Here is a 23883-nt window from a genome sequence, read left to right as displayed (position 1 = left end):
TCTCGTGTCCATCTGTCTATTGATATTTATCCCTAAAGCGGTATTTGATCATTGAAATAATAAAAAACTAAGTAAGTTTTTTTCTTTCTTCTATTGAAGCCTACTGACATATATGTCAGTCATTGGAACTTTTTGACATTGGCCGATACTACAAGCTCATTGGACTTTAAGTATCCCATAAGCAATATTGAAAGAACTACCACGAACGTAGTTTTATTTCAGACTCTTAATGTTATTTATTGCCTTTCATAGAAACTTTGGTAGTAACCGATGAGTAATGGAATTATTACCTATCTATAAACACAACTCATATAGGTACCTATAGAGCCACGTTTGAAGTTCCCTATCCATCGCGAAACAAGATACACCAATTTCCTCGCAGAATTAATTGCAAATCTACGCAAACAGGGTAGATCGATAATGAAGATTTTAATAGAAAATTAATTTGGAGCAACCTCAATATCACCAACTCATCCGGCAAAGTGTAAAAGGTTAGCGAAGTTGGCCGAAGTTTGCCGAAGTTGGTTGGAGATAACCGAAGTTGTGGAATTATGAACCTTATGTCGTTGCGGATTTAGGTGAACCCACTGGTAAAGTGGTTAGGGAGCTTTAGGAACATGATCGGATGGATTTATGGGGAGTACCAAATGCTTTAAATAGTATTGCCTGCTAGTGTCGCTATCACATTGGTCCTATTTAAGCTACTTTTTTGTCCAAAATAAGCAGATAAATTATATACCTTTCAATCGACTTATTATTAAGTGGACGTAAAATTTTACAATGTAAATTACTTAAAAAATCACATTAAAAAATTATGGTAGGGACTTCGGTTTGATACTGTTGTTAGAATGTAAGTAATACCTATCATAATTCATTTCATTCATTCACCGAAATCCGAGCTTCAGAGGTCATGTTAGTGAAGGCACAGCCAGTCCTGGCTTCTATTTATCTTGGTTTAGACCTGTGCTGGATTCGAATCTGCGACCTCAAAGTGAGAGGCAAGCGTTATAGTTCTTACATCCGAGGCATATCAGGGACCTTTGGCGGCTCAATAGTAACCCAAATATCAGGGTTAATGAGGTTGGTCATTAACCGCACAACCAAATGAAAGAAGAAGTATATACATAGTATTAAGTTTACGCGGTTATTATCATAATTAAAACACATAATAACGGGTTCTTACCGTGTTAAAATCAAGGATATGAGACTGTTGCAAGTACCATCCCGTGATCATGGCACTTGCAACAGTGTCGAAATATCAGGAGTCTCATAATATCTCTGATTGAAACGTGGTAAGAACCCGTTACTATGTGTTTAAGTATATACATACTTAGGTAAGTAGGGCACTGTTATGGCTGGTGCTTGCTCATGTTAGAGCGCTGCACTGACAGTATCTTTGGATATGTGTGTGAAACCTCGGAAGAGGTTCAAAAGCGCGAGTCATTATACAGGATGCAGCGGTGAAGGCAATACTTGAGAGCCATTTGTCTTGAACAGCCTCAAACTTTGCTTATTACCGTAAATTACCGCGAATATACCATAGGTTTTGGAATTTGCTTAATAAATATAAATAGCCCGACTATTTCCAGACTTAATCTTTAGGCTTTACTTTGATAAAGCTCTTTTGTTTTGGTAATGTTACTGTTTTGGTCAGACAGAGGTGGGCAGACAAATAATAATTGTTTCTTATATAAATTATTGTTTCTATCAACCAATTAGGAGGACCAATAGAATTAGGCGGCCATTTGCCGTGTACTTAGTTAAGAGTATTTTGTAAATATTTCCTATTCGTTTGGTGCAAGAAAGTATATTCGCATTTGTATAGAATTTTGTGGTACTTAGGTATAAAGATACTTTATTCTCATTAAAGACAGTACATTAATGCCATTTACATAAGAAGTTTAAGAAATTACAAATGATCACTCGCACATCACTGCCCTAAAATTAAATAATAGTTAGATATTCTCACCCGCTGACTTGGAGCCGTGGTAACCCAGTTGGTAGAACGCTTGCCTTTCACTTTGAGGTCGCAGGTTCGAATCCAGCACAGGTCTAAACCAATTAGGTATGTCGAATTTATTTTCGAATTCATGTTTGAATCACAAATGATTATCATGTGCTTAGCGGTGAAGGAAAACATCGTGAGGAAACCCACATTTCCGAGAAACGCATTTTCGGAGGTACCTATATGACCTAACCTGTAGATATATCTACATATATCTACTCATTCAAAAAAATACATGCACAGGGCAGTAATACATGACTTCTTATTATAATGCAGGTAAGTCTTATTCTCTCTACTTACTTAATATACATATGTAACTATTATTAAGACATAAATAAGTAGTTACTTCCAAAAATATTTGGGATTAGTTTTTAAACTTGCATTTTCCTGTCTTTAAATTATATTTTTTTTAAGTTTATTGACAAAACGTTCGGTGTTTTCATAAAACACCTTTTTTGTTTAAATAATATTAAGTATTGGGTACAACATATAGTTTATTTTCGTAGGTAGATAATTCTTAATTTTCCTTATAATACTCGGTACCTTGGTACCCACCTTTATTAGTGCCTCAATCAAAGGGCGAGACAAGATTTCTGCCGCCCAAACGGCTGTACGTAATTAGGAATGTCTATTTAGAAAGGAACCCTTCTAACAATTTATTTTGCGTCGTTTTTTAACCGAAACCTTCGGGGTAATTACCGGACTTGAATCCCTGTATTTTGTACGAAATTAAAGAATAACATTTGGAAACTCTTTTGGGTGGAACAAGATGAAGCAATTCGAAATGTAGAATTTTCTTTAGCTGTCTGCATGAATTTGTTAGGTTTCGTTATTACCACAGCAGCGGGGATCCCGGGTTCGCTACCGAGTGTTCGCGACTTTTTTATTGACATTATTTTATTTTTATATTTTTAGGATTGCTTTTTGCGTTAGAAGGTTTTAATTGTAATTTTATTATTGTTATTTTTTTTTTTTTTTTTAAATCTATTTTTTTTTTAATAAGTCGTATTGTGGTGCTATTTGTTTTTTGTTTTCACACCATTATATAATAGTTTTAGGTTTGGAAACATATTTTGATGCATTTGGAATATATTTATTTTATTAGATTTATTTTATATTTCAATGTTGAATGTTTGCGACAGTTTTAATAAAGGGTTTTTTTAAGCGCTATTTTTGTAAAAGAAATTAATTATTATTATTATTATGACATGTTTAATTCTATTTTATATTAATTAATTTTAAGTGCTATTGCATGGTATTTACTAGAGTTTTTGACGATGCTTATTGCAGATAAAGGTTAAATATGTAAAGTTTGTTTTTATTTAATTTACTTTTATTGTGTTAAGCAATGGATGAGCCGTTGCGACTACCCTGTCCTCACTGCCCTAACTCTTCTCGTCGGTTTGTAGGGTCACATGGCCTCAATATTCATATAGGGCGTATGCACAGGGACGAGCATGTATTGATGTCAAATCAAAGGTCAGATGAAGGTCTTTTACCATCCACGACGGGAAGTTTGGAAGACTTGCATATATTAAAGAAGGATGTTAGGGTTTTAAAGCACATCCCTAAGGGGGCGCGCAGCTGTGCGGCGGGTAAGCTGCGTGATATAATCGATAATTGTGTTAACTCGAATGATAAGCAGGATTGGTATAAGTTATTTACTTTTGCATATGTGGCTTTGCGGGTACCTAATAGGGCAGACAACCGGGGTTTAACCGTAAAGGTAAAGGAGAATGTTACTTCTGGTAACGTAAGCTTTCTCTCATCGGGGCCGCGCGTCATCAAGCCCTACAGTGTGTATAGGGCAATTGAGGCTAAGGTTTTTGAGGGGGATTTGAGGGGAGCTGTTAGGCTTATAACATCGGATGACACTTTTGCGCCAGCTGACGATAACACGCTTTCGTCTTTGCGTGCTAAGCATCCAGCCCCTTCGCGCCCTTTAGTTATGCCCAGTGAACCGGACATATCTTTTCCGTATTTAACCGTGTCGGACGAGGATGTTGAGGGGGCTATTTCCTCTTTTTATAGCGGCTCTGCTGCTGGTCTGGATGGGATTCGACCACAGCATCTTAAGGAGTTAACATCGTCTGCTGCGGGTGACAATGGCCGTCGTCTTTTAGCATCGCTTACCAGGTTGTGCAATTTTTTGCTACGGGGGACCCTAGATCGTGAGGTTTGCCCTTACTTGTATGGCGCAACGTTGTGTGCCTTGGCGAAAAGTGATGGTGGAATAAGACCAATAGCGGTGGGCAGTACATTTCGTCGCCTAGTTGCGAAGTTGGGTTGCTTTGCCGCGAGGGAGGACATGGCCAGATACTTACAGCCTCATCAGCTTGGTTTTGGGACGCCATTGGGCTGTGAGGCGGCTATTCATGCCACACGTACTTTTGTCAGTGATAGCAGTAACGCTGATGCAGTAATCGTAAAGCTGGACATTAAAAATGCTTTTAATAGCTTAGAGCGGGATACAATGCTGGCGGAGGTTAAAGAGCACATACCGTCTCTGTATCCATTTTTGCATCAGTGTTACTGTTCTCACAGCAAGTTGTTCTATGGCGGTAGCACAATTCCATCGCAAGTGGGTGCTCAGCAGGGCGATCCCTTAGGTCCGCTAATTTTCAGCCTGGCGATGCAGAGGACGGTCATTTCAATCCAGTCACCCCTTAATCTGTGGTATTTGGATGACGGGACCATTGGCGGGCCTCCGGAGGTAGTTTTAAGTGACATTCCGGTCCTTCTCCGAAATTTATCAGCAATGGGCTTGGAGGTTAATGCACAAAAATGTGAGTTTTACGGTTGCAGTCAAGGCGTACAGTCAGTTTTTTCGCAGTTCGAGGTACTGTTGCCGGGCTTGCAGAATAAAAGCAGGGATTCACTTTCTTTGTTGGGAGCCCCAATCTTTGCCGAAGGGGTGCCGTCACTTTTATCGGCGAAGGGGGATATGCTGAATTCCCGGAAGGTACACTTGAAACAGCTTCACACCGGTGTAGCATTAGTTTTGCTCAGGAGTTGCCTTGCCATGCCCAAGTTGACCTATACCCTAAGGACTTCCCCTTCGTGGCTGTATCCCGCGCAGGTTCAATCTTGGGATTTATGTTTGAGGGGAATTTTAGAGAGTATTCTTAATATTACTTTGGATAACGATCAGTGGTCCCAAGCATCTTTACCGATTAGGCATGGGGGTCTTGGCATTCGTGGAATGGAGGGTACGGGTGTTGCCGCTTTTCTTGGTTCCGCGTATGGTGTTCGCGGTCTGGTCGCTCAGATTCTCCGTATTGATGGTGACAGACTGACGATTCCGTTCGTGGACCAGGCTTTAAGCGAGTGGAATGGGTTATGCCCTAACCAGTCGGCTCCGGACCGCCTGGGGGCTCAGAGGGATTGGGATGAAAAACTGTGCAAAATTGTTTTTGATGATTTGTTACAGCGTTCGTCTGGGGCTGGTTTGGCGCGCTTGAAGGCGGCTGCTAGGCCGGAGTCGGGCGCTTGGCTTCATGCTCTGCCTTCCCCGCAATTAGGAACACTTTTAGACAGGGATACTACGCGAATCGCCGTTGCGTATCGTTTGGGCTGTAATGTATGTATCCCTCACAGGTGTATTTGTGGGGTGCGTGTTGAGGCTGATGGGCACCATGCTCTTAGCTGCATCAGGTCCGCTGGCAGGTTTTCGCGACACGGAGCCCTTAATGACATTCTCCGTCGTGCTTTGGTGTCAGCGAACATCCCCTGCGTTCTGGAGCCCCCGGGTTTGAGCCGTGCGGACGGTAAGCGTCCAGACGGTTTGTCTTTGGTCCCATGGGAGCGGGGGCGTAGTCTGCTGTGGGATGCGACGTGCGTTAGCACTTATGCTGCGTCGCATCTCTCCGGCACTATTCGGACGGCGGGAGCGGCTGCGGAGTCAGCGGCAAGGGCAAAGCATGTAAAATATGCTAATTTGAGTCCAAATTATTGCTTTTTGCCCTTTGCCGTTGAGACTGGGGGCCCATGGGGTTGCGAGGCACTGGATTTCGTTAGGGAGCTGGGGAGGCGGTTGCGTGAGAAGGGCCATGATCCGCGTTCCGGATCGTTTTTGGTTCAGCGCATTTCACTGGCTGTTCAACGTGGAAATGCGGCCAGTTTAATGGGTAGCTTTGAGCCGGAAGCGGTCCGGGGTGGGCTACTGGAGTAGGCAGTTTTGGACGAAGCCAATTGTGGTTTTGTTTTTGTATTTTGACGAAGCTTGTGCGGATTTTATTATGTATGAATTGAATATGCTTTCCCTTATTTTTTTTTATTTATTTTTTTTTTTAATATGAATGTTGGTACTGACGAAGCCTGTGGTGGATTTACATTCTGTTTTTTTATTATTTATGAATATATCTTACTTTTATTATAATTTGTTAGGGATATTTTCATTTTGCAAAAAAGTACAAAAGTTTTACGTAAGTTCTATAAAACATTTTATACCTATGTAGGTCTATACATCGAAACAAATGAAGATAAGCAATCAATCGGTAAACGAATAAGTAACTTCAGTTGCGGCAATGACAATTTGTATTAGTACATGATTTGGCACAAGTTTCGGTATCATTATAGTAAATATATAAATTAACAAACCAGAATAACATAACATAAGCTCACAACTACTTTCTGTTAAACCAACGTGATAGGTGGTGAGTCGTATTGCCGTCTATATGGTCGAGTCGAACAATTATCTCACTCAATTCCCTATTTTTTTTTACCAAGCTAGAGTTCTCAGCGTGTCTAACCAAGCACGCAGTTTGGAAGAAAAAGTAGGTTACCTACTTTATCGAGTAGGTAGTAAAATCTTTTGAAAACGATTTCATTCCTAAAAATAAGTCGTCAAGTCTCTTTTATCTGGCTCCAATCTCAGACAGACGAACTCACGTATCTACTTCGTACGAAGTTTATAAAAGAGATGTACGAAGCAATAATTTCCCAGACAATTTAAAAATGATTTTTATAGTGTAAAAGAATATTTGCCTTTTACAATATACTCTTAACTACACTCTCATTACTCTTAATACATACGTACTCTCGTAGTGTCTTATAAAGAAGTGAAGGAATTGGCATTTGATAAACGAGAATGGAGAATGCTACACCGACAAGAGCGTGGCTCTTAAATTAGTGATAATGATGACAATATTATACACCACTCATCGTAACACCACGCAATTCTTATTTTACACAATGCTTTACCTCATTGTAATATTTGCAGTTTTGACTAATTTAAGTTAATTTGGCTAATATAAGTTATATAATTAATTTTTGTGATAACTTTGGGAAACTTTGTAAACCTAAATTTTAGCATACTTACATTTCATTTTACCTTATTCGTACAAACTCAGCAACCTAATTGTAATTTGGTTCCCCAAGATACAGGCTCTGCCTAGTTTGGGGACCTCTGCTCAGTTTTTAAGAGATGGATTTATTTGGGTCTAAGTTTGAATATATCTCTGTATTTATAATTAAATGAATGTACCTAATTAAGTCCTATATCGGATACAATAAACAATATTTTCATTTTTTTTTTAATTTTTTCATTTTCTTTTCAATATACTCACTTACCTATGGTCGAGATGTATTATTTGAAAAATTATAAATAATTAGCCTTACAACCTTTTTACCAAGTTGACTATAGTCTGCACGCCAGTTTTTGTCACCGCCGGAGGTATGCAAGTCCAGGATAAACGGCCTTAAAGGAGAGATGGTCAATCAAAAAAAAAAACAGAACCACGCTGACCAGATATTGCTAGAAACTGTTTAAATTGCTTCAGATCGTGTGTAGGAGATAAGGTATGAACAACGTTTGGCAAAAAAAAAAGCAAGTAAATTCCATGTTGATTGTTTTGATGTTTAGAGGGTTCGTGTTCTATGTGATTGTGCTTTTAAAATAATGGTAATTTTAAAGAACATCTAACCTAACCTAACCTAACCTAAAAATAAGTAACCTTAAAATTACTCATACATCAAGTAGTGTCTTGATTTGTTTGAATTTTTGGGTGTGGTTGTCTCCCCGGGAAGAAAAGAAAAGATGGCGAGCTGTTGTTAATGTATGTAAGGCTATATGAACTGACGATGTTCCGTTATATTTTTTAGAAGATATTAAGAATACGAAGAGAAAGTTTAAGAAAAAGTTATCACACTGTCGCGGGAGTGTAGAAAACTACTACGAAACACTTCTCGTCAAATATTGGCTTCAATGCATAGATGCCAGATATTGGTACTCGAAATGTGCACTGGATTTGAAGACATATGCTCAAATACGGTAATACTGTCAAAAAACAAAGACATAATATAGAATAAAAGACAAGATCAAAACTATTGGCAAATCTAGAATTAAGTTATGGCCATCTTAATTTTAATACCTTGGCCCTCAAACCCGGGCACCTCGAGATGGCCAAACGCGTTTTATTTTAAATATTTTTTTAGTTGTTCTCGTTATAAATTGTTAATTGTGTATTTAATATCACAAAGTTAATTAATTATTGTTTCAATTTCTTTAAGAAGGTTTAAAAATACTATGGCTAGTACCTAGTTAAAAGTTAATATGCAAAAGTTAATTCTCAAAAAACCTACTCGCCGTGTAAACTTTAATATTTTACCGCATCCAAAATCTCCGCAAAGGCCTTTATGCACCGTGACATACTCGTACAAGCAAAAAGTTCCCCCCAGGTAGGAACAAACTTTGATTGAATATTTCGAGAGAAAACAACTTTTTCGCTTCTGGAGCTTATCTTAAATGCAGTGGATCTGATTTTCGTGTGTCAACCTGCGTGATCTTATCGTCTGTGTCATGTAAATAACTTGGGAGACGTATTTTTTCCTTCCTTCCTTTTCGAACTTTCTTGGTTCCAATTTTGAGGATTGCTTGGATGCTGATAGAGTTTGAGTTCAGTTTTATTTGTGTTGAGATCTTTGTTTTTGCGAGATTCAGTTTTCGTTTGTTACTGAGCAAATTAACTGTTCGTAAGAATGTTGATTTCTTCGGGTTCTGGGCAAACAAAAAAGTGCAAGATGAAATTTATAATCATCTACCCCACGCCATTCGCGTAAAATAAATAAAAGAGACAAAATAAATTAACAAAATTTTACGTTCACTTTAAACGTTGCGGGTATTTTTAGACGAATACTTTTTTACAGTCGCATAAAATGTGCGTAAAGAACCAGTCCATTAAATTAGGGCGCGCTTATAATAATATTATTGCGGAGACATCTCTCCTTTTCAGGTGGTTTTATGTTTTTTTTTTTACGTTTATGACCAATACTTAAGATATTTTTGAATACTGACCTAGCACATGTAATGCATATCACAATATCCGTTATATTTAAGAAATGTATTTCTCCAAAAGAATACAATTCACTTAACTAGAGAAATACAAAATACCTTAAATTGAAATTACCTCAGTGAGTAACGGATGCACGCGTAAATACTGTAAATACTATTAAAGGTTACAATAACACAGAAAATCACTATAAGACAAAATGTGCTATAATAAACCCAACATTTTAATATCTTATTTTATAATAAAGTTAACAATTTCTAATGTTGGTAGTTCCTAAACTAGCCGGTCACTTTAAATTATCTACTGGCTGGGCTGCATATAATGAGTATTAATAGCACTTTTCCTGTCGTATGGGTTGTAAGGTCAATGAATGTTCTCACCAAAAATGCTTTAAACAATTAATTACTTATAAATCACCTAATACAAAACCCTTTTAGCATACTAAACAAAAATGCAGAACAGACAAAACTAGGTATTATGATTACAATAATGTTGTTTGAAATCAAATGTTATTATATTTCTTAATAAAATATACGTTGACGTCGATTTTGTAAAGTACAACAAAGTTCCAGATGCTAAAAATTTATTAGAAACAGTAATAATGAAGTTAAAACAAAACCAAATAGAAGCATTGAAGCTGTTTTAATAATTCAAAAACTTTGTTTTAAAGAAAATGTGTTGAAACCTTAACATCATGTTGAAGTTGTACTACTTACTTGTGAACAATGGAAGTTTTCATTCAAACCGTAACAAAGATGTGAAATATAAAGGAAAGATTTTTAAAATATAATAAATATATACTTTACGGGCGAGAAAAATGAATTTATAAAGCTATTTTTCTTTTTCAGATGGGTACTTGAGTTTGTACCACTTTTGTTTGCTATACAATTGCCCTGCGCTGCGACATAGGTTTAAGAAAATATGAAACAATTCAATACAGTACAATACAAAAACGCTTTATTGCATATATAAACACAACACTACAAAAAAAAAAAACAACCTAAACCGATCATTATCATATTTTTTACGTATTTATAAATTAATGCATTCCATTTTCTTGGATCAAATAACACACCCACAAATCGTACCCAAATAAAACAGCCTTACCTGAATAGGAAAGTAGGTATCCATTGCTAAACCGACAACATCGACTGATCTACTTCGGATCATAAATTCAGAGTGACTCGACCCATATTCGGGCTTGTTTTACGACACGCATTTTCTATAAATAGCCAAACCCTCTAACCAGAGGCACGGAAATATTCTTCAAGTTACCGAAAAGGATAAGGATTTCCACATTTTTGGGTAATAAGGGAAAGAAGCAAAAATCTTTACGCCGACTTTCGCATTGTTTTTGTATAATCAAAATATGTATCTTATAATCAAATTATAAGATCTAATCAGCTCACTCTGCTTGGGAACAAAGGCACACTAGACAATTTTTGAATTACATGCACTCAGGATAATGAAAATAAAATGTTATAAATCAACTAAAATGGAAATGTTTAACATATTTGATGTTTTTACTATTCTAGAACTGTCCTGACTCAATTCGTTATTTAAAAAAGCAGTCACGTCAAGTAAAGTAAGTAAATGACCCGCAATAACATCCGTCAAGCAATACATCATCGTCTGACTCGAGCTAAGCCACCGAATGAGAGGATTCCTTGAAAAATGTGCGTCCGATCATAAATTCCGCACGCCCGTAACATATTTGTTAACCCTCCTTCAATTTACGCCTGCTACTTTTCGTTTCTTAGATCTCGAAGAAATAGATACGGTTAGAAGCTCTCAACAGTCTCAACTTCTCATATCATGTTATATTTTTCTTTTTGCATGGAAAGTTTCTCGATCTTTATTTATTAGGTTCACCTTTCACCTTATCTTAATCATTACTTCTAATTAGTACCTAATTGAATCTGCTACCAATAATCACATAACCTATAATTACAATAATATTAAGAAGAAGATCTCTCTGTAAAATACACATTGCGTCATGGAAAAAGATTAAATTTAAGTACTTACCTATATCTAGACTGGTCCTATATTCTTTTAGCCCATATGTGATGTCCATTAAAATTTATAATAAACTGCCTAACAGAATATAAGAAGAAAAAAATGACAACATCTTTATTAAATAAAAAAATGTGATTAATAAATGTTACTACAGCACTAGGGAATACCTTCATGATAGAATCTAGATAAATAATATGTGTTACTATGATACTGATGTTATTATTTGAAAATCTTCCGTCTCTCTTTTGACCTTCTGTTTTGTTTTGCCCGAAAGGGTCTGATGTGAAACTCATATTATGTACACCGTCATAGTATGCAAATAAAGAATATTTAATATTAATAATATGTTAAGTAATGAACAAAATAATTAGGTATCTACCTACCACGGAGGAGAAGATAATAAAACATATTTATCTATATTTTATCTATAGTCGTAACGCCGACAGTCCTTTTAAAATCCAAACTCCATTGTTTTACTATTGTGTCTGGAAACCTCGGTAGGCATTACGAGTAAGTGTTGGTATCAAACTAAAATACTTACAACATTTATAAACAAACAAATTGTAAGTTAAGAACCGCTTGGTATAAAATTATTTTTTCTTTCAGACTGATCCTTTAATTCTATGGCCAGGGTCCATTTAGATCGACGCGTGACGTTCGATTATAGCCCTTGGAGCCTTGGTATAAGAGTTATGAGACGTCAATGTAAATTAAAGGCCCTAGTTTTCAAGGCGCGATGCCGGGGCTATTTTTCTTCATCCCTCCCTCAATATGTTGCGAAAATGGTGAAATTCTCCATCTATCTTGGCGCCCCATTATGGAAATCTGTGCGGTCCGAACCCTCAAATAGATGTAGATGGACAGATCTCAATTTCGATTCAGTGCTACACGTAAAATTTAACTATATGATTATGTTAGCCGTTTGAGCCGATAAAATAGGGCGAAAAACGTTTCATATCTTTTGTTTTTGATAGTGGAAATATAGATACGTATATAAAATATACTTAGAGAAAATAATTATATCGATTTTAATAAAAATACAATTTGGATTTGAAAAAAAAAATTACAAATATGTGCTGTACAGAAGAAGTTACATGATCAGGGGTTTAGAATGAGAGCCTTCAGCGCTCCCCATTTGTCCGGCCAAGTAGTTAATGCCATCTGCGGCAAACCTACAATAAGTCACGGCAAAAAAAAAACAAAAAAAAAGTGGTTTAGAAAGGCCACATCGAAGCAAAAAAGTAATATTGCAATTTGACATTCGTGCATATCAAAGTGCGCAATGCAAACAAAATGACAAATAGCAATATTGATTTATTAGATGAATTGCTTCGATGTGGCCTTTTTAGCCCCCCTCCCTGATCTTCTATACCGGCTTCTGTTGATTTATGAAAGATGTAGTGCTGAGCATTATATCTGTAGATAAAATTATATACCAAGATGAGAGATAGCGAATGACGGATAAACGGACAGTAATCGAGTGTTATACATCAAGATATAAATCAATGGTGTCCTTTGGGGATGTTGATTTATCATGTTTGTCTTATGTCTTTGTATTGTACCTACATTGATAGTTTATATCTAAATCTCTGAGTACATACGAACGTACTCGTAAATAACTCTCTCTCTTGTCCCTAGTGTATCGTCTGAAGACAAATTGTTTTGAAGTTGCGTATTGGTGTTCTATACGATAAACCACATTATTATGGCCAGAGTAATAAGTTATCACCTATTGCCTACAAGTAGCATCATAATCGTCTCCAAAATGAGAAACAAGAAGAAACATCCGAAGCTTTTTGTCTCTAGTCATAGATGCGAGGGCATAACATTCGTGAAACTGGGTCCACAACCACTGTGATATCGTCACGTATCGTGACATAGTATCGTAACGACAGCGTGTCATGAAAGCATTCACATTAGCGATCTTAATACGTGTCAGTGTTACGAATACGGTGATCAAAACGAAATAACACATAATGTGAAGCGTAATGTGAACTATAGAGTTTTAAGTGCACTGGTTAATTTTACAAATGCTTTCGTCGCCACAGTCAAAGCAGATAATTTTGCAAAGTCGGGGTATATCCCGTTTAATGGAAACGATGGCTAACGGGTTTCCAATAACCGCAAAGTGAATGGAAACACATTTGTAGTGCAAATAATTTCAAACAAAGTGAGTAATTTCTTTGGGCAAAGGTTTTTTTAGTAGAAAGACAAAGTGCTAAAATAAAAACTACTTTATAAACCTAGGTTTTATACGTGACTAGGCGCATTACAAGTGCTTACATTCAAATATTTTAATTTTTCTGTTTCATTATGTTACTCTTCTTATAAAATATAAATGTACTTACATCAAAAGTAATCTCTCAAAATACAAACCACATAGTAAATTCGCTTTAGTTAAATTTATTTCGCTGGTAATGTTTAAGTATTTTAGACTGCTCTCGTTGGTCTCTACTTAGCAAGTAAATCCCCATTTGGAATTACAACAAGGTCCACCACATGAAGATTTTATCTGATTAAGAGTAAATTAATATGGGTTAAGAACTATTCTGGAAATATCTCTAATGGAGATTATTTTATCTGTAAAATTATTATGTTCATTAGATTTGATATTGTTTATAAAGATAATGTAACAAAGAGAAATCTAATAAGTATTCCTTAGCTCAGTTTTAAAACTTTTAGGGATAACAGCCGACTCATAGCAATTATGTCACAGCCTGGAACTACATATTTATAAATGTAAACAAATATTGTCATATATTTAATGCTTTAATGGTACGAAATAAAGATATATTTTTAAACTTTAGTTTATCTCCTCTTTCGGAGGGTATTTGCCAGAGACACGGGTCGCAGACCAAGTGCCACTGGAAGGAGGGTACAATAATTAAGTATCTGTGCCTTCAGTCATGATGTCAGTGTCGGAGGATAGGAATTTGCGTACTATCCGACAGGTGTTAAGGATGGCTGCTTTCTGCATGATGACATACGTGTTGGCAGGAAGACCTAGCATTTTCAGACTGTGGTGTAGGTGCTTGGGAATCACCCCCGTGGTGGAGAGTACCAAGGGTACAATATATACCTTTTGTAAATTCCAGATTCTGAGAACTTCTTCCATTTTATTATTATTATTATTATTATAATTTTCAACAATCTTCTTTTCAATGTACCATTTTTTAAAATATTTGTCATCATCACAACATTGTTTTGTAAATTATCACATTTTTATATTTACGTGTTCTCGCAAATAAATTGATTTGATTAAAACAAAAAACGACTTCATGAATGCTTTGTTTTATGTAACTACCGATCTAATAGCAAAGAGAGCGCATTCTTTGTAAAGATATGACTCGCTGAAACATAAATACGAGACATACGCTTGCCATCGTTACTTTAAATGGTAAAAGGGAGTATTGTTAAGTTTAAGAACATTTATTGCATTTAGCTTTAAGTATTTGTCAACTATTGTTACGTTTATTAATTACTAAAGAAAATAAATAAAACCTTCAAATCCATACAATACGTAAAATAATAATAACGGAGAAATCTTTGTAAATATTTCAGACCACCATCGTAACATTTTACTTTATGCCAAAATTAAGTTAAGCCGCTAATAAAAAGCTTTCCTTTTAATAAATTGCCAGGTTTTTACTTACCACCACGTTTTGGCTTCTTCACAGTTTGTGGGGCATTGTTTATTTATTCCGTCCAACACTATAAAAAATAGTAGTTACATGTTATTTTTTTTCAGGTGACTTTTAGTAGATTTGCCGCAAATAGTTAAATACTTGGCCGGACTAATAGGGAGCACTGATAGCTCTCACTCGGCATAAAATTTAAGACATGCCTACCCAGTTGGGCGCGAACTTCGGCTGAGAGGATTATATTTGAAAGATTTAATAGACACTAGTGGATCGATAGCGATAAGCGTTGAATGAGTGATTATTTACTTGTACTGCTTTCTCTAATATAAAAAAATGAGACTCTAGTCACTCGATTTTCGAAAAAAACTGTAAAAAATCGTATAGATGGTAAATTGCAGGCCAAGATGGGTCTAATATGCAGAGCGAGTAAAATGTGAGCGGATACGAAACATATTTACGAGCCGACAGTCAGTTCTAATTGAAGTTGATTTCAAAGAAAAAAAAACAACAGAGTATAAATACTTGGAATGGAAGAAGCCAAAAGGTGCGTCAGGGTCGTATAGCGAATAGAATTTCGTGATTTTCCAAATATATGTATAATCATGAAGGTAAAATTTGTGATGTTATAACGCATGAATTAGGTACCTATAATTTTCAAGTTTCAAATCTTAATCGAATCAAATATACCTACCATTTTTGGGTCAATTATGAAATAAAACAATTATGAATATTATTTATTAACCTAAATATTCAGATCTAAAAGCAACTAGCTAGGCTAAATACTGCAGCGTATGTAATTTTGCGTATAAGAATTTACTTGTTAGATTTTATTATGAGTTTGGGGGTTTTCAGTGGATTGAAACACAGGTACGAATCACGTAGTATTAATTTTTAATGAGAATAGATAGATATAGTAAGATAAAATTAAGGAGCAAACTTCTTCTGGTGGTCTGACGGACAAGAGCCCAAATAGAAAAAAAAAATATTAGTCCACTTTCGTGCATCGTCATCCTCAATCTGTCCGCAAAAACAACGACTTCTCAAAGAAAAAGGATATAAAAGTACTTTGTTGAGTGTCTTTAAATTTTTTCAGTTTCCCATACTATTTGAGTAAACAAACTTATTTTGATTATATTTTTATTCTATAACCCTTTGCGCAGTTTTTAACTGCAAAATAATAGTGTTATATTTATTCTTCAAAGATCTGAGGGAAGGAAAACTTAGAAAAACTTATTTTCAATCATAACTGCCTTTTTATAACTGATGGCTACTTTTCTATTTCGTAACGCATCCTTCAGATGGGATGCACTCCACATTGCTCTACATTTTATGGCAATTTATCATGAATTTTAAAATTTTGACAACATTTTGGAACACTCCAACAGTGCTGCCACCTACATTTGAGCTTCTTGTTTTTATCCTCATACAAACAAAATTCAAATAAAACTACCATAAACTATATCACGGGCTATAATAATACACGTCACAGTACCTACTTACTACATGCTTAGTGTAATTTGTCATCAATGAAATGCCATACAACAAGGGTATAATTTATGTTCTCTGTGGTCAAATTATCCTTACGACAAACAACAACAATTTCAATATTAATGTTGTTCGAATAGCGAACGTTAGAAATCATTATAATATACATAGACATTATAATATACATAGTAATGTCTATTGGGGTGGCAGAGCCACAAGTCACCAGTTTAAGACAACATTCCATTCCACAATTGGTATTTTCTTCTATTCTTCTTCTCTCGTATTAATCTGAACTCATGAATTCTATTTGCTTTTTATACAGTTAAAAAAGTATTCTTCTGTTTTGTCCTCGCCTCTTGCCGTTACCGCCAGGTACCTCGCTGGTAGGTAACATTATATTCTACCTCTATGAAGCCCAGCGTCTTTGTCTCTTGAACATTAATCAAGTAGCCGGTTTGACGTGTCCCCTCTCTCTTCATATTACTTAGCTATGGAAACGAGTTGGGAGCTAGAAAAAGTCGTTAAAGGAAATTTGTCATTCTTACCTTAAGAACAAAATGGCGCTGGCGGACCAACCCGTGTCTTGCGGCTAATTGGTGTATTTATCATTATAACAAACAGCAATTACGACGCAGAGTAAAATTAATTCGAGTTTGTGTTAAAGATAATAACGTTAAATGAATGAGATAGCTTAATGCTTTAATTTTGTCATTTCAGCTGAATATCTTCACATTGTAGCGAAATCTAAAAAATATATTATTTATACATTGTTGGCTGAAGTGCTTAAAAATACAACAATATAATTATTTATGGTACTGAAATATAAATATTTGTTTTTTGAGATTCTAAGCTAGGAAACAGAATCTTAATTAAGTAGTTAGTTAGCATCCCAACAAGTACTTGCACCAAAGAAGACTGGTCCATTCAAAACGCAAAATAATTAAACAGTTTTGTCAAAACTTCGAGGATTTTTTTTTTCAGTAAAACGTTCTTATATTGAAAACCACAATAATGCTCGTGGAGTTTAACGTGAACCTTTCTGTGGTTAGGGGACAGCGGGGAAAGGAAAAGGGTTCATACTAAAATACGTACCACAGAGTATACAGAAGTTATGTAATAAATTAAATGACCTTAGTACAAAATGTTCTAAAGTAGAAATAAGCACTTAGATAATTGATTTATCTCACAGAAAATATAATTGAATCTAAATGAAATAGGTACTTACTCGTAAACATAATGCACAAGGCTTAAGTAATGAATCGGTGAATAAAGTTCGTATAAAAATAGAGACATTATTTTACTCTAGGAATGTACAGATTACTTCTTCTTCAACAAAAATGAGAAATTCACTTTAGCGCAATTCATAGACTGGCTTCGTCTCGGGTGGAAAGTGGGAGTTTTTATGGACGCATTCAATCAAATTCACAAATAAAAATAATTACCGCCTCCAGAACGTTCTCTGAGTCACCTCTACTCTCCTAGTGACCGGCTATTCAAACGGTCACCTTTCATCACCTTTCACCGATGATCACCGAACCGTCAACGATGTACTCTTAAGATGTTTCTCGTTAAAGAAAATATGAAACTATTAGTTTCAGACGACATCGTCTCGCGTGCATTAATGTCGATTTCATATACCTACGCTGCTTTGTATATTATGTCGGTGATCCGTATCACGCAGCTGTAGATTTTTTTTTTTATTAAGTATTTTTATTTCTTTGGAGAGTTTACAACTAAAGCTATCTTTTAACAACCTAGTAACTTGTGTCCATTGTGCTCAATAAAATATTTTGTTTATCTATTTATCTAAATTAACAATGTTACATACTAACTTAATTATATCTGAAACCCATTAACAAGCTTCCTTTCATAATACCTACTACGAATAGAATGGTAACTCTCTGCCCCGCACTAATTTGTACCGGACGCCGACCTCACCCCGTCTGAGTCTTAAATAGCCGTAACCCGCTAAGGAGTAAAGGAAAGCGCGCGGAATATCTGTCTAGTTCGCACTTGCACGTTAGGCAGCTTACTTCTTCTTCTTGTCGTTTCTTACTATAAGAATGCGATTTTTGTATGAACTGTCAAGGGTTTCCTGCAGCTGAGACTAAATTTCTCTCTTCGCGAAGACCTGCAACTCTGGCGCTAATCTATCTACTTTAAAATTATCCATGCCCCACATCTGCCGATGTCCCTTATTGCATATCTCTGTCGTAAGATACGACCCTTTGTCCGACACCTTGGCAGCGAGACATTTTTGCGTACTCATGTTGACGATATTTTTTGTCTGTAAAGAAATGTGTATATTGAAATTTGATTTTTGAATACCTATATTGAATTTGCTGCACGAGCAATAAGGCTGCATGTTGTGCCTTTCTGTGTTTTTATTCTGTAATTTGTGTCCTTTCCCCCCAATTTTCCTTTTTCTAATCCTTTTATCCCCAGATGGGATGTTGTTTCCGCTCAATAGTGTGTTTAGTGTCTTATAGATGAAAACATGACAAAGATTATATTTTTAAAACTCACGTTTCTGTTGTATACCCAGACTTGAGCCATTTGACGACCAAAGCATAAATCTATTCCAATTGTGTCGTCGAAATCTGACAAACATAGATTATTTCTTCGAATTTCGCCATCTTTAGTGTACGCCCAATACTGAAAAAAAGTTTAAGTAGGCGTATTAAGTGATTAGAAAGATATTTTTGGTAGCAGTCAGTAAAAACAAAGGATTAAACTGTGAATATAATATTGCTTTTATATTCACAGTTTAATCCATTAAGTATATTATATTGGTATAATATGAATAATATATTATGTTTACCAATACATAACTGAATATTGAATAGCATCAGAATGCTTTATGTTTATGTAGTAATCAGACAATGTGCTACTAGTATGACGAATAAGAATATTTTTTTCAGACATCTCTTAATTTTATTTTAAGCTTTTCCGTCATTTTCTTATGCGCCGAAATGGAAAGAGACGGATGATTGACAACTATTAACTTTAAAATGAACGAGTGAATGAATTATTAACCCGCGGAATAGAATAGGCATCTCGCTGATAAACAACGTGTTTGACGTATGCTGTCAACTTAATTCTGTCGGATTATTGGCCAAAAATCAGATACCTAAATAAAACTATGTACTCCATACTTTGAGTATTGTATTTTTCATTGTAGGAAAATATCTATTGAAAGGAAGAAGAAAGAGTTATATTTCAGTTTCAACCTAGAATAATAATATTATATAATATAGAATAAAAAAAGAATAGAAATAGTTTATTATAAAAGGACGCCACACATAAAAAAAGACAATAACATCATTTAAAATGTTCACTAAATAATTACAAAGAGCAAAATGGATGTGCGTCATATGGTGGTCGAAATGATCATAAGGTGGTGGTGGACGTCCTGAGTTAAAAGGGCCTCACCTACACATTATAACCTGCTTCTAAGAGAGGACTTACCTGGTTACCGCCTTTTAAATGGCATGGTTGAAGATCAACATGAGGTTTAAGTATATTACCCGACGCGTCCAAACACAATAGATCACCACTCAAGCCGAATATCTGATAAAAAGGTGACAATTAAATAAGTACCACATCAATAATTACTGACATATGGGCCGTTATCGATATGAAAGAAAATAAATGCTGCTTCTGAATAACTAATAGGAAATACACAATTGCTTATGGGGCATTATTTGTTACAAAAACATCACGAGGTAGAATATCATAATACCCATTCAAATTCAAGGCCTATACAGGATGTTATTGACATCGTAACAAACACTCAGACCATGATTCTGAGTTGATATCAAATGGAATTTTCCGTCGCAAATTCATGTTTTTTGTTAATTATTTTCAATTGCGATGGAAAATTCCACTTGATATTAAGTCCTAATATTGATAATAAGTGGAATTTTAAATCGCAAAATTCATGCAAATTTTAGTGACTTTTTAATTATTTTCAGTTTCATACTTTTGCGAAGGAAAATTCCACTATAAACACCCTGCATAAGTGACTTTAATTTTCTAAAGACACACCCGGGACACTCTATACAAAAATTATATTCTTACCGTGTGCCGCATAAAGCGTAAGTGTGAGCGAGACACAACCCGCGCGCTCTCCTTCTTACTCCTTAGCGGCTTAAGGAAAGGTCATACGAATTTACGGGCGGAAAGTTACCATTTTATATGTAGTACGAGCATAATTCTTTACCCTATGCTAAAAAATGGGAGTACCTACCTATAATACAAAAATGTTTAGTTGCATACTTACTTTGCCACTTGCAACGTATTCGTTTGGTATTTCCAGTTCAGGGTAGACATTCTTTAAATACCAATCAAATGATTTGCATTTCAATTGTTTCCTCAACTGCATTCTCCCTGTTACGTCACCAATATCCATCGTATCAAACCCAATCCTCTCGTAGAAATATTTGGCGTAATCATCCATCCACACCTAAGATAAAGAAAGTGTTTTAGATTATACTTACACCTTTTTTATAGGGGTTAGGTGGAAGGTCGCCCTCTTAATATCTGGCCTGCAAACGATTTTACACTTTTTGTGTTTTTTTTAGTCTACTCGGCTGATTGGTTTCATGAGACTGGGCTGGTTTAGTTCGAACAAAGAATGAAGAGGTAATTTGATTCTAAAATGTTTGTACTTAAATGATATTTTCTATGGGAAATGACCAAATTACTTCCATTTTGTAGGTACCTGTTTTTTCATTCTTACCTTTGCTAGTCGCATAGCGTTTCTTCTAGCCGCCATTTTTTCAATCACATAGGGAAATCTCTTTCTAAAAACATGGCCAACATGAGAACATGGTACTATTTCTAAACTTCCACCACACATCCACGTCTTAAAAGACAACTCCAAATTATCTGATCCCCAGAAATCAAACCCATCATCGTAGTATCCGAGTTTCTTAAAAAAATTCTTGTCTATTGCAAAAAGCCCTCCTGATATTGTGGGAGTTTTTAGTGGAGCAGCTGAAAATTTACGTTCGATCAATACCTTCCGCGGTAATGGTTCCCATGTGAATTTCAATTCCCAATTGAAGCCACCTTTTTGAATATCATCAACCCCCTGAATCATGTACTCAAAGGTCATATCGCTGATGCTGTCCACGATTGGACTCACAACTGTTGTTGGATCTTTTACTATTCTGTCTAGTAGTGGTTCTAGCCATCCTGTAATTTAAAAAGAAAACAGTTTTGTTTTTATGCTTCACAAATATATTTTAATACTGTTGTATTTGAAGACAAAAAAAATAATGTAGAAATATTTTTTTTCGTATTGACAATTTACCTTCAGCGCATTCACAATGGCTATCAAGGAAGACTGCAACTGAAGCTTTCGTATGTCTTAACCCCATCATCCTGGCTCTTATCAACCCCATGCGTTCCCTCGCTCGCAAAATCACCACTTTGCCATGTGTCTCCACGTAAGAATCTAATTGTTGTTTGAGATGATCTGAAAAATGTACAAAAAAAAATACAGTCACATGGCTCTTGAAGCATTTGGCTTAGGACTTGACTTCGACATTGTCGTAAGATTGCTCAGTATTGATTTTCTTAGAGCATTATGGGCTGGATTGCTTTAAAAGTGCTGTTCAGATAGTCCCTGCTACTGTCTACTATAATAAATATGTAGATGTTACATGCGCCAAGTTCGAGAGCCTCTAGTGATTGAATAATGACCCTGACTCCATAAACGAGGAAGAACGAAAAAATGGGATATTTAAAAAAAGTGTAGTAATGATTAAACACTCACCCATTTTGGAGTTGTCATCGACGAGAATGATTTCCTTTATCAATTGTGCTGGGCTGCGGTTTAATACAGAATGTATAGTCCTCATTAACGTAGACCAAGCTTCGTTGTGGAAACATATAACTACTGAGGCTTGCGGCAAATCGGTCGAATAATTTTGTGTTTTACACCTAAAATATTAAGAACACGTTTGAATATCAGAAATTAGTCGCTTTATAAAAACTTATCTTAAGGTTAGATAAACATATCCGTGAATATGTGGAACACTAGAGAGGTGATGTTCATCAAATAGCATTTTTTACACGTTTAAAGTTAACTACCTTTAAATCTATAACTATCTACTCTGAACCGGCGTGCGTGTATGAAGCGATTGATGAGTGTGGAGGAGGCAAGAGAAGTGTGTCAGGATCGAATGGAATTCTGTAGTCTCTGCTTATCCCGGTGGGAAATAGGCGTGAGTTTATGTATGTATGTTTGTATGTATCTTCACCATAAACTCACCAATTATCCCTCGGGTCGGGTAGAGTACGGTTCAGCGGCATGACATTACTGACAAATGCATTGAAGGCATGGTCTCTCCATCCTTGCAAGATCAATGATCTTAAAGGATTTGTGATGTCCGGCTTTAAGTAAACTGGTGCACCATTCATACCTGTAATATTTTGTCGTTATTCTTGATTGTAGCAGCACTGTTGTTGCAAAATATTTGAAACGTTTGAAATATTTTCTAGCAGTTAAACATTTATTAACATAATTTTTGGATTTCGTACAAGAATTCGTTAAATGTTTTCAACGCTTCTATATACTGACAAATATCTACTGTGCAACATTGTTGTTTAATATTCTACGACCATCAGTTCGGATTTACTTCGCACGCTTACACAAAATGTTTTATGTACCTTGTTGCAAATAGTTCAGCTTAACACATAATAGTTAATTTAATTGGATATGTTCTTAGAATAGGATTAGTACGATCTACTCTAAACTGGAACCATTTATGAAACGATGATATTGGAGAAAGCAAGAGAAGTATGTCAGGGTCGAAGCAAATGGAATTCCATAGTCTCTGCTTACACCGGTGAGAAATAGACGTAAGTTTATGTAAATGTAAACCATATAATATTTAGTCTACCAAGGTACAGCCTAAAATGTGTCTTGCTGTTAATTAAAAAAACAATGGTAATAATACCTGGTGGAAATTCATCGCCTTTTACAGCTGGGTACAAGTCTTTTACAGAAAAATGAATAGGCGATAAGAAACGCCAGGCTGAAACGTAAACAAATATAAAATATTATTAGAAAAACATAATAAATAATAATTATTAAATAGTTATTTTGAAATCGTAGCTTTTATGTATTTCAATGAATTTAAATTATCTAACTTTTATTATAGACTAGTGGTCTGGCCTCGACTTCATTCGCGTAGCAACTTACTGCTCGGCCTGTAATGGAAGTAGAGCAATGAAAAGTATTTAAGTGAATTTATTCGTACCTATAAACATTCCACATTCTTTGATCCTTATACCTACAGCAAACGACAGCGAATAATTGTTTTGATTTGTGACTGTACTTAAAGAGAGAGGAAGGTTATTTGATAAGATTTTTGTGAGTATATTGTTTTCCTTAATCATTTTTTCATTGTGTTATTTTTATTTATTATTTGCTGTA

At 35.6% G+C, this 23883-nt stretch overlaps 1 protein-coding gene across 2 annotated transcripts; it reads right to left on the bottom strand.

The window, feature by feature from the left end:
• Positions 1-18084: 18084 nt before the first annotated feature.
• Positions 18085-23772, bottom strand: LOC126371901 (putative polypeptide N-acetylgalactosaminyltransferase 9). Of its 2 annotated transcripts, none has more exons than XM_050017323.1 (10): positions 23708-23772; positions 23405-23482; positions 22717-22867; positions 22219-22385; positions 21754-21918; positions 21178-21635; positions 20719-20901; positions 19905-20006; positions 18963-19091; positions 18085-18723 (listed from the first exon to the last, which is right to left on the bottom strand). In XM_050017323.1, exons 1-10 carry the CDS (start codon positions 23715-23717, stop codon positions 18544-18546), a joined length of 1623 nt encoding a protein of 540 aa, XP_049873280.1. In that variant the 5' UTR covers positions 23718-23772; the 3' UTR covers positions 18085-18543. The 2 variants fall into 2 exon arrangements, with proteins under 2 accessions (XP_049873280.1, XP_049873281.1); XM_050017324.1 differs by lacking the exon at positions 23708-23772 and adding an exon at positions 23598-23646.
• Positions 23773-23883: the final 111 nt, after the last annotated feature.

This window comes from Pectinophora gossypiella, chromosome 13 (genome assembly GCF_024362695.1).
Source record: "Pectinophora gossypiella chromosome 13, ilPecGoss1.1, whole genome shotgun sequence".
NCBI classification, from domain to species: domain Eukaryota; kingdom Metazoa; phylum Arthropoda; class Insecta; order Lepidoptera; family Gelechiidae; genus Pectinophora; species Pectinophora gossypiella.
The sequence above is the reverse complement of the archived record's forward strand: the minus strand, read 5'-3'. Positions and strand labels throughout refer to the sequence as shown.

Coding starts and splice junctions, on each gene's coding strand:
- LOC126371901 (XM_050017323.1), bottom strand. Junction 21,919..22,218: donor CGATGACAACTCCAAAATGG/GTGAGTGTTTAA, acceptor TACATTTTTCAG/ATCATCTCAAACAACAATTA. Junction 19,092..19,904: donor ATTTAAAAGGCGGTAACCAG/GTAAGTCCTCTC, acceptor ACTTTTTTTCAG/TATTGGGCGTACACTAAAGA.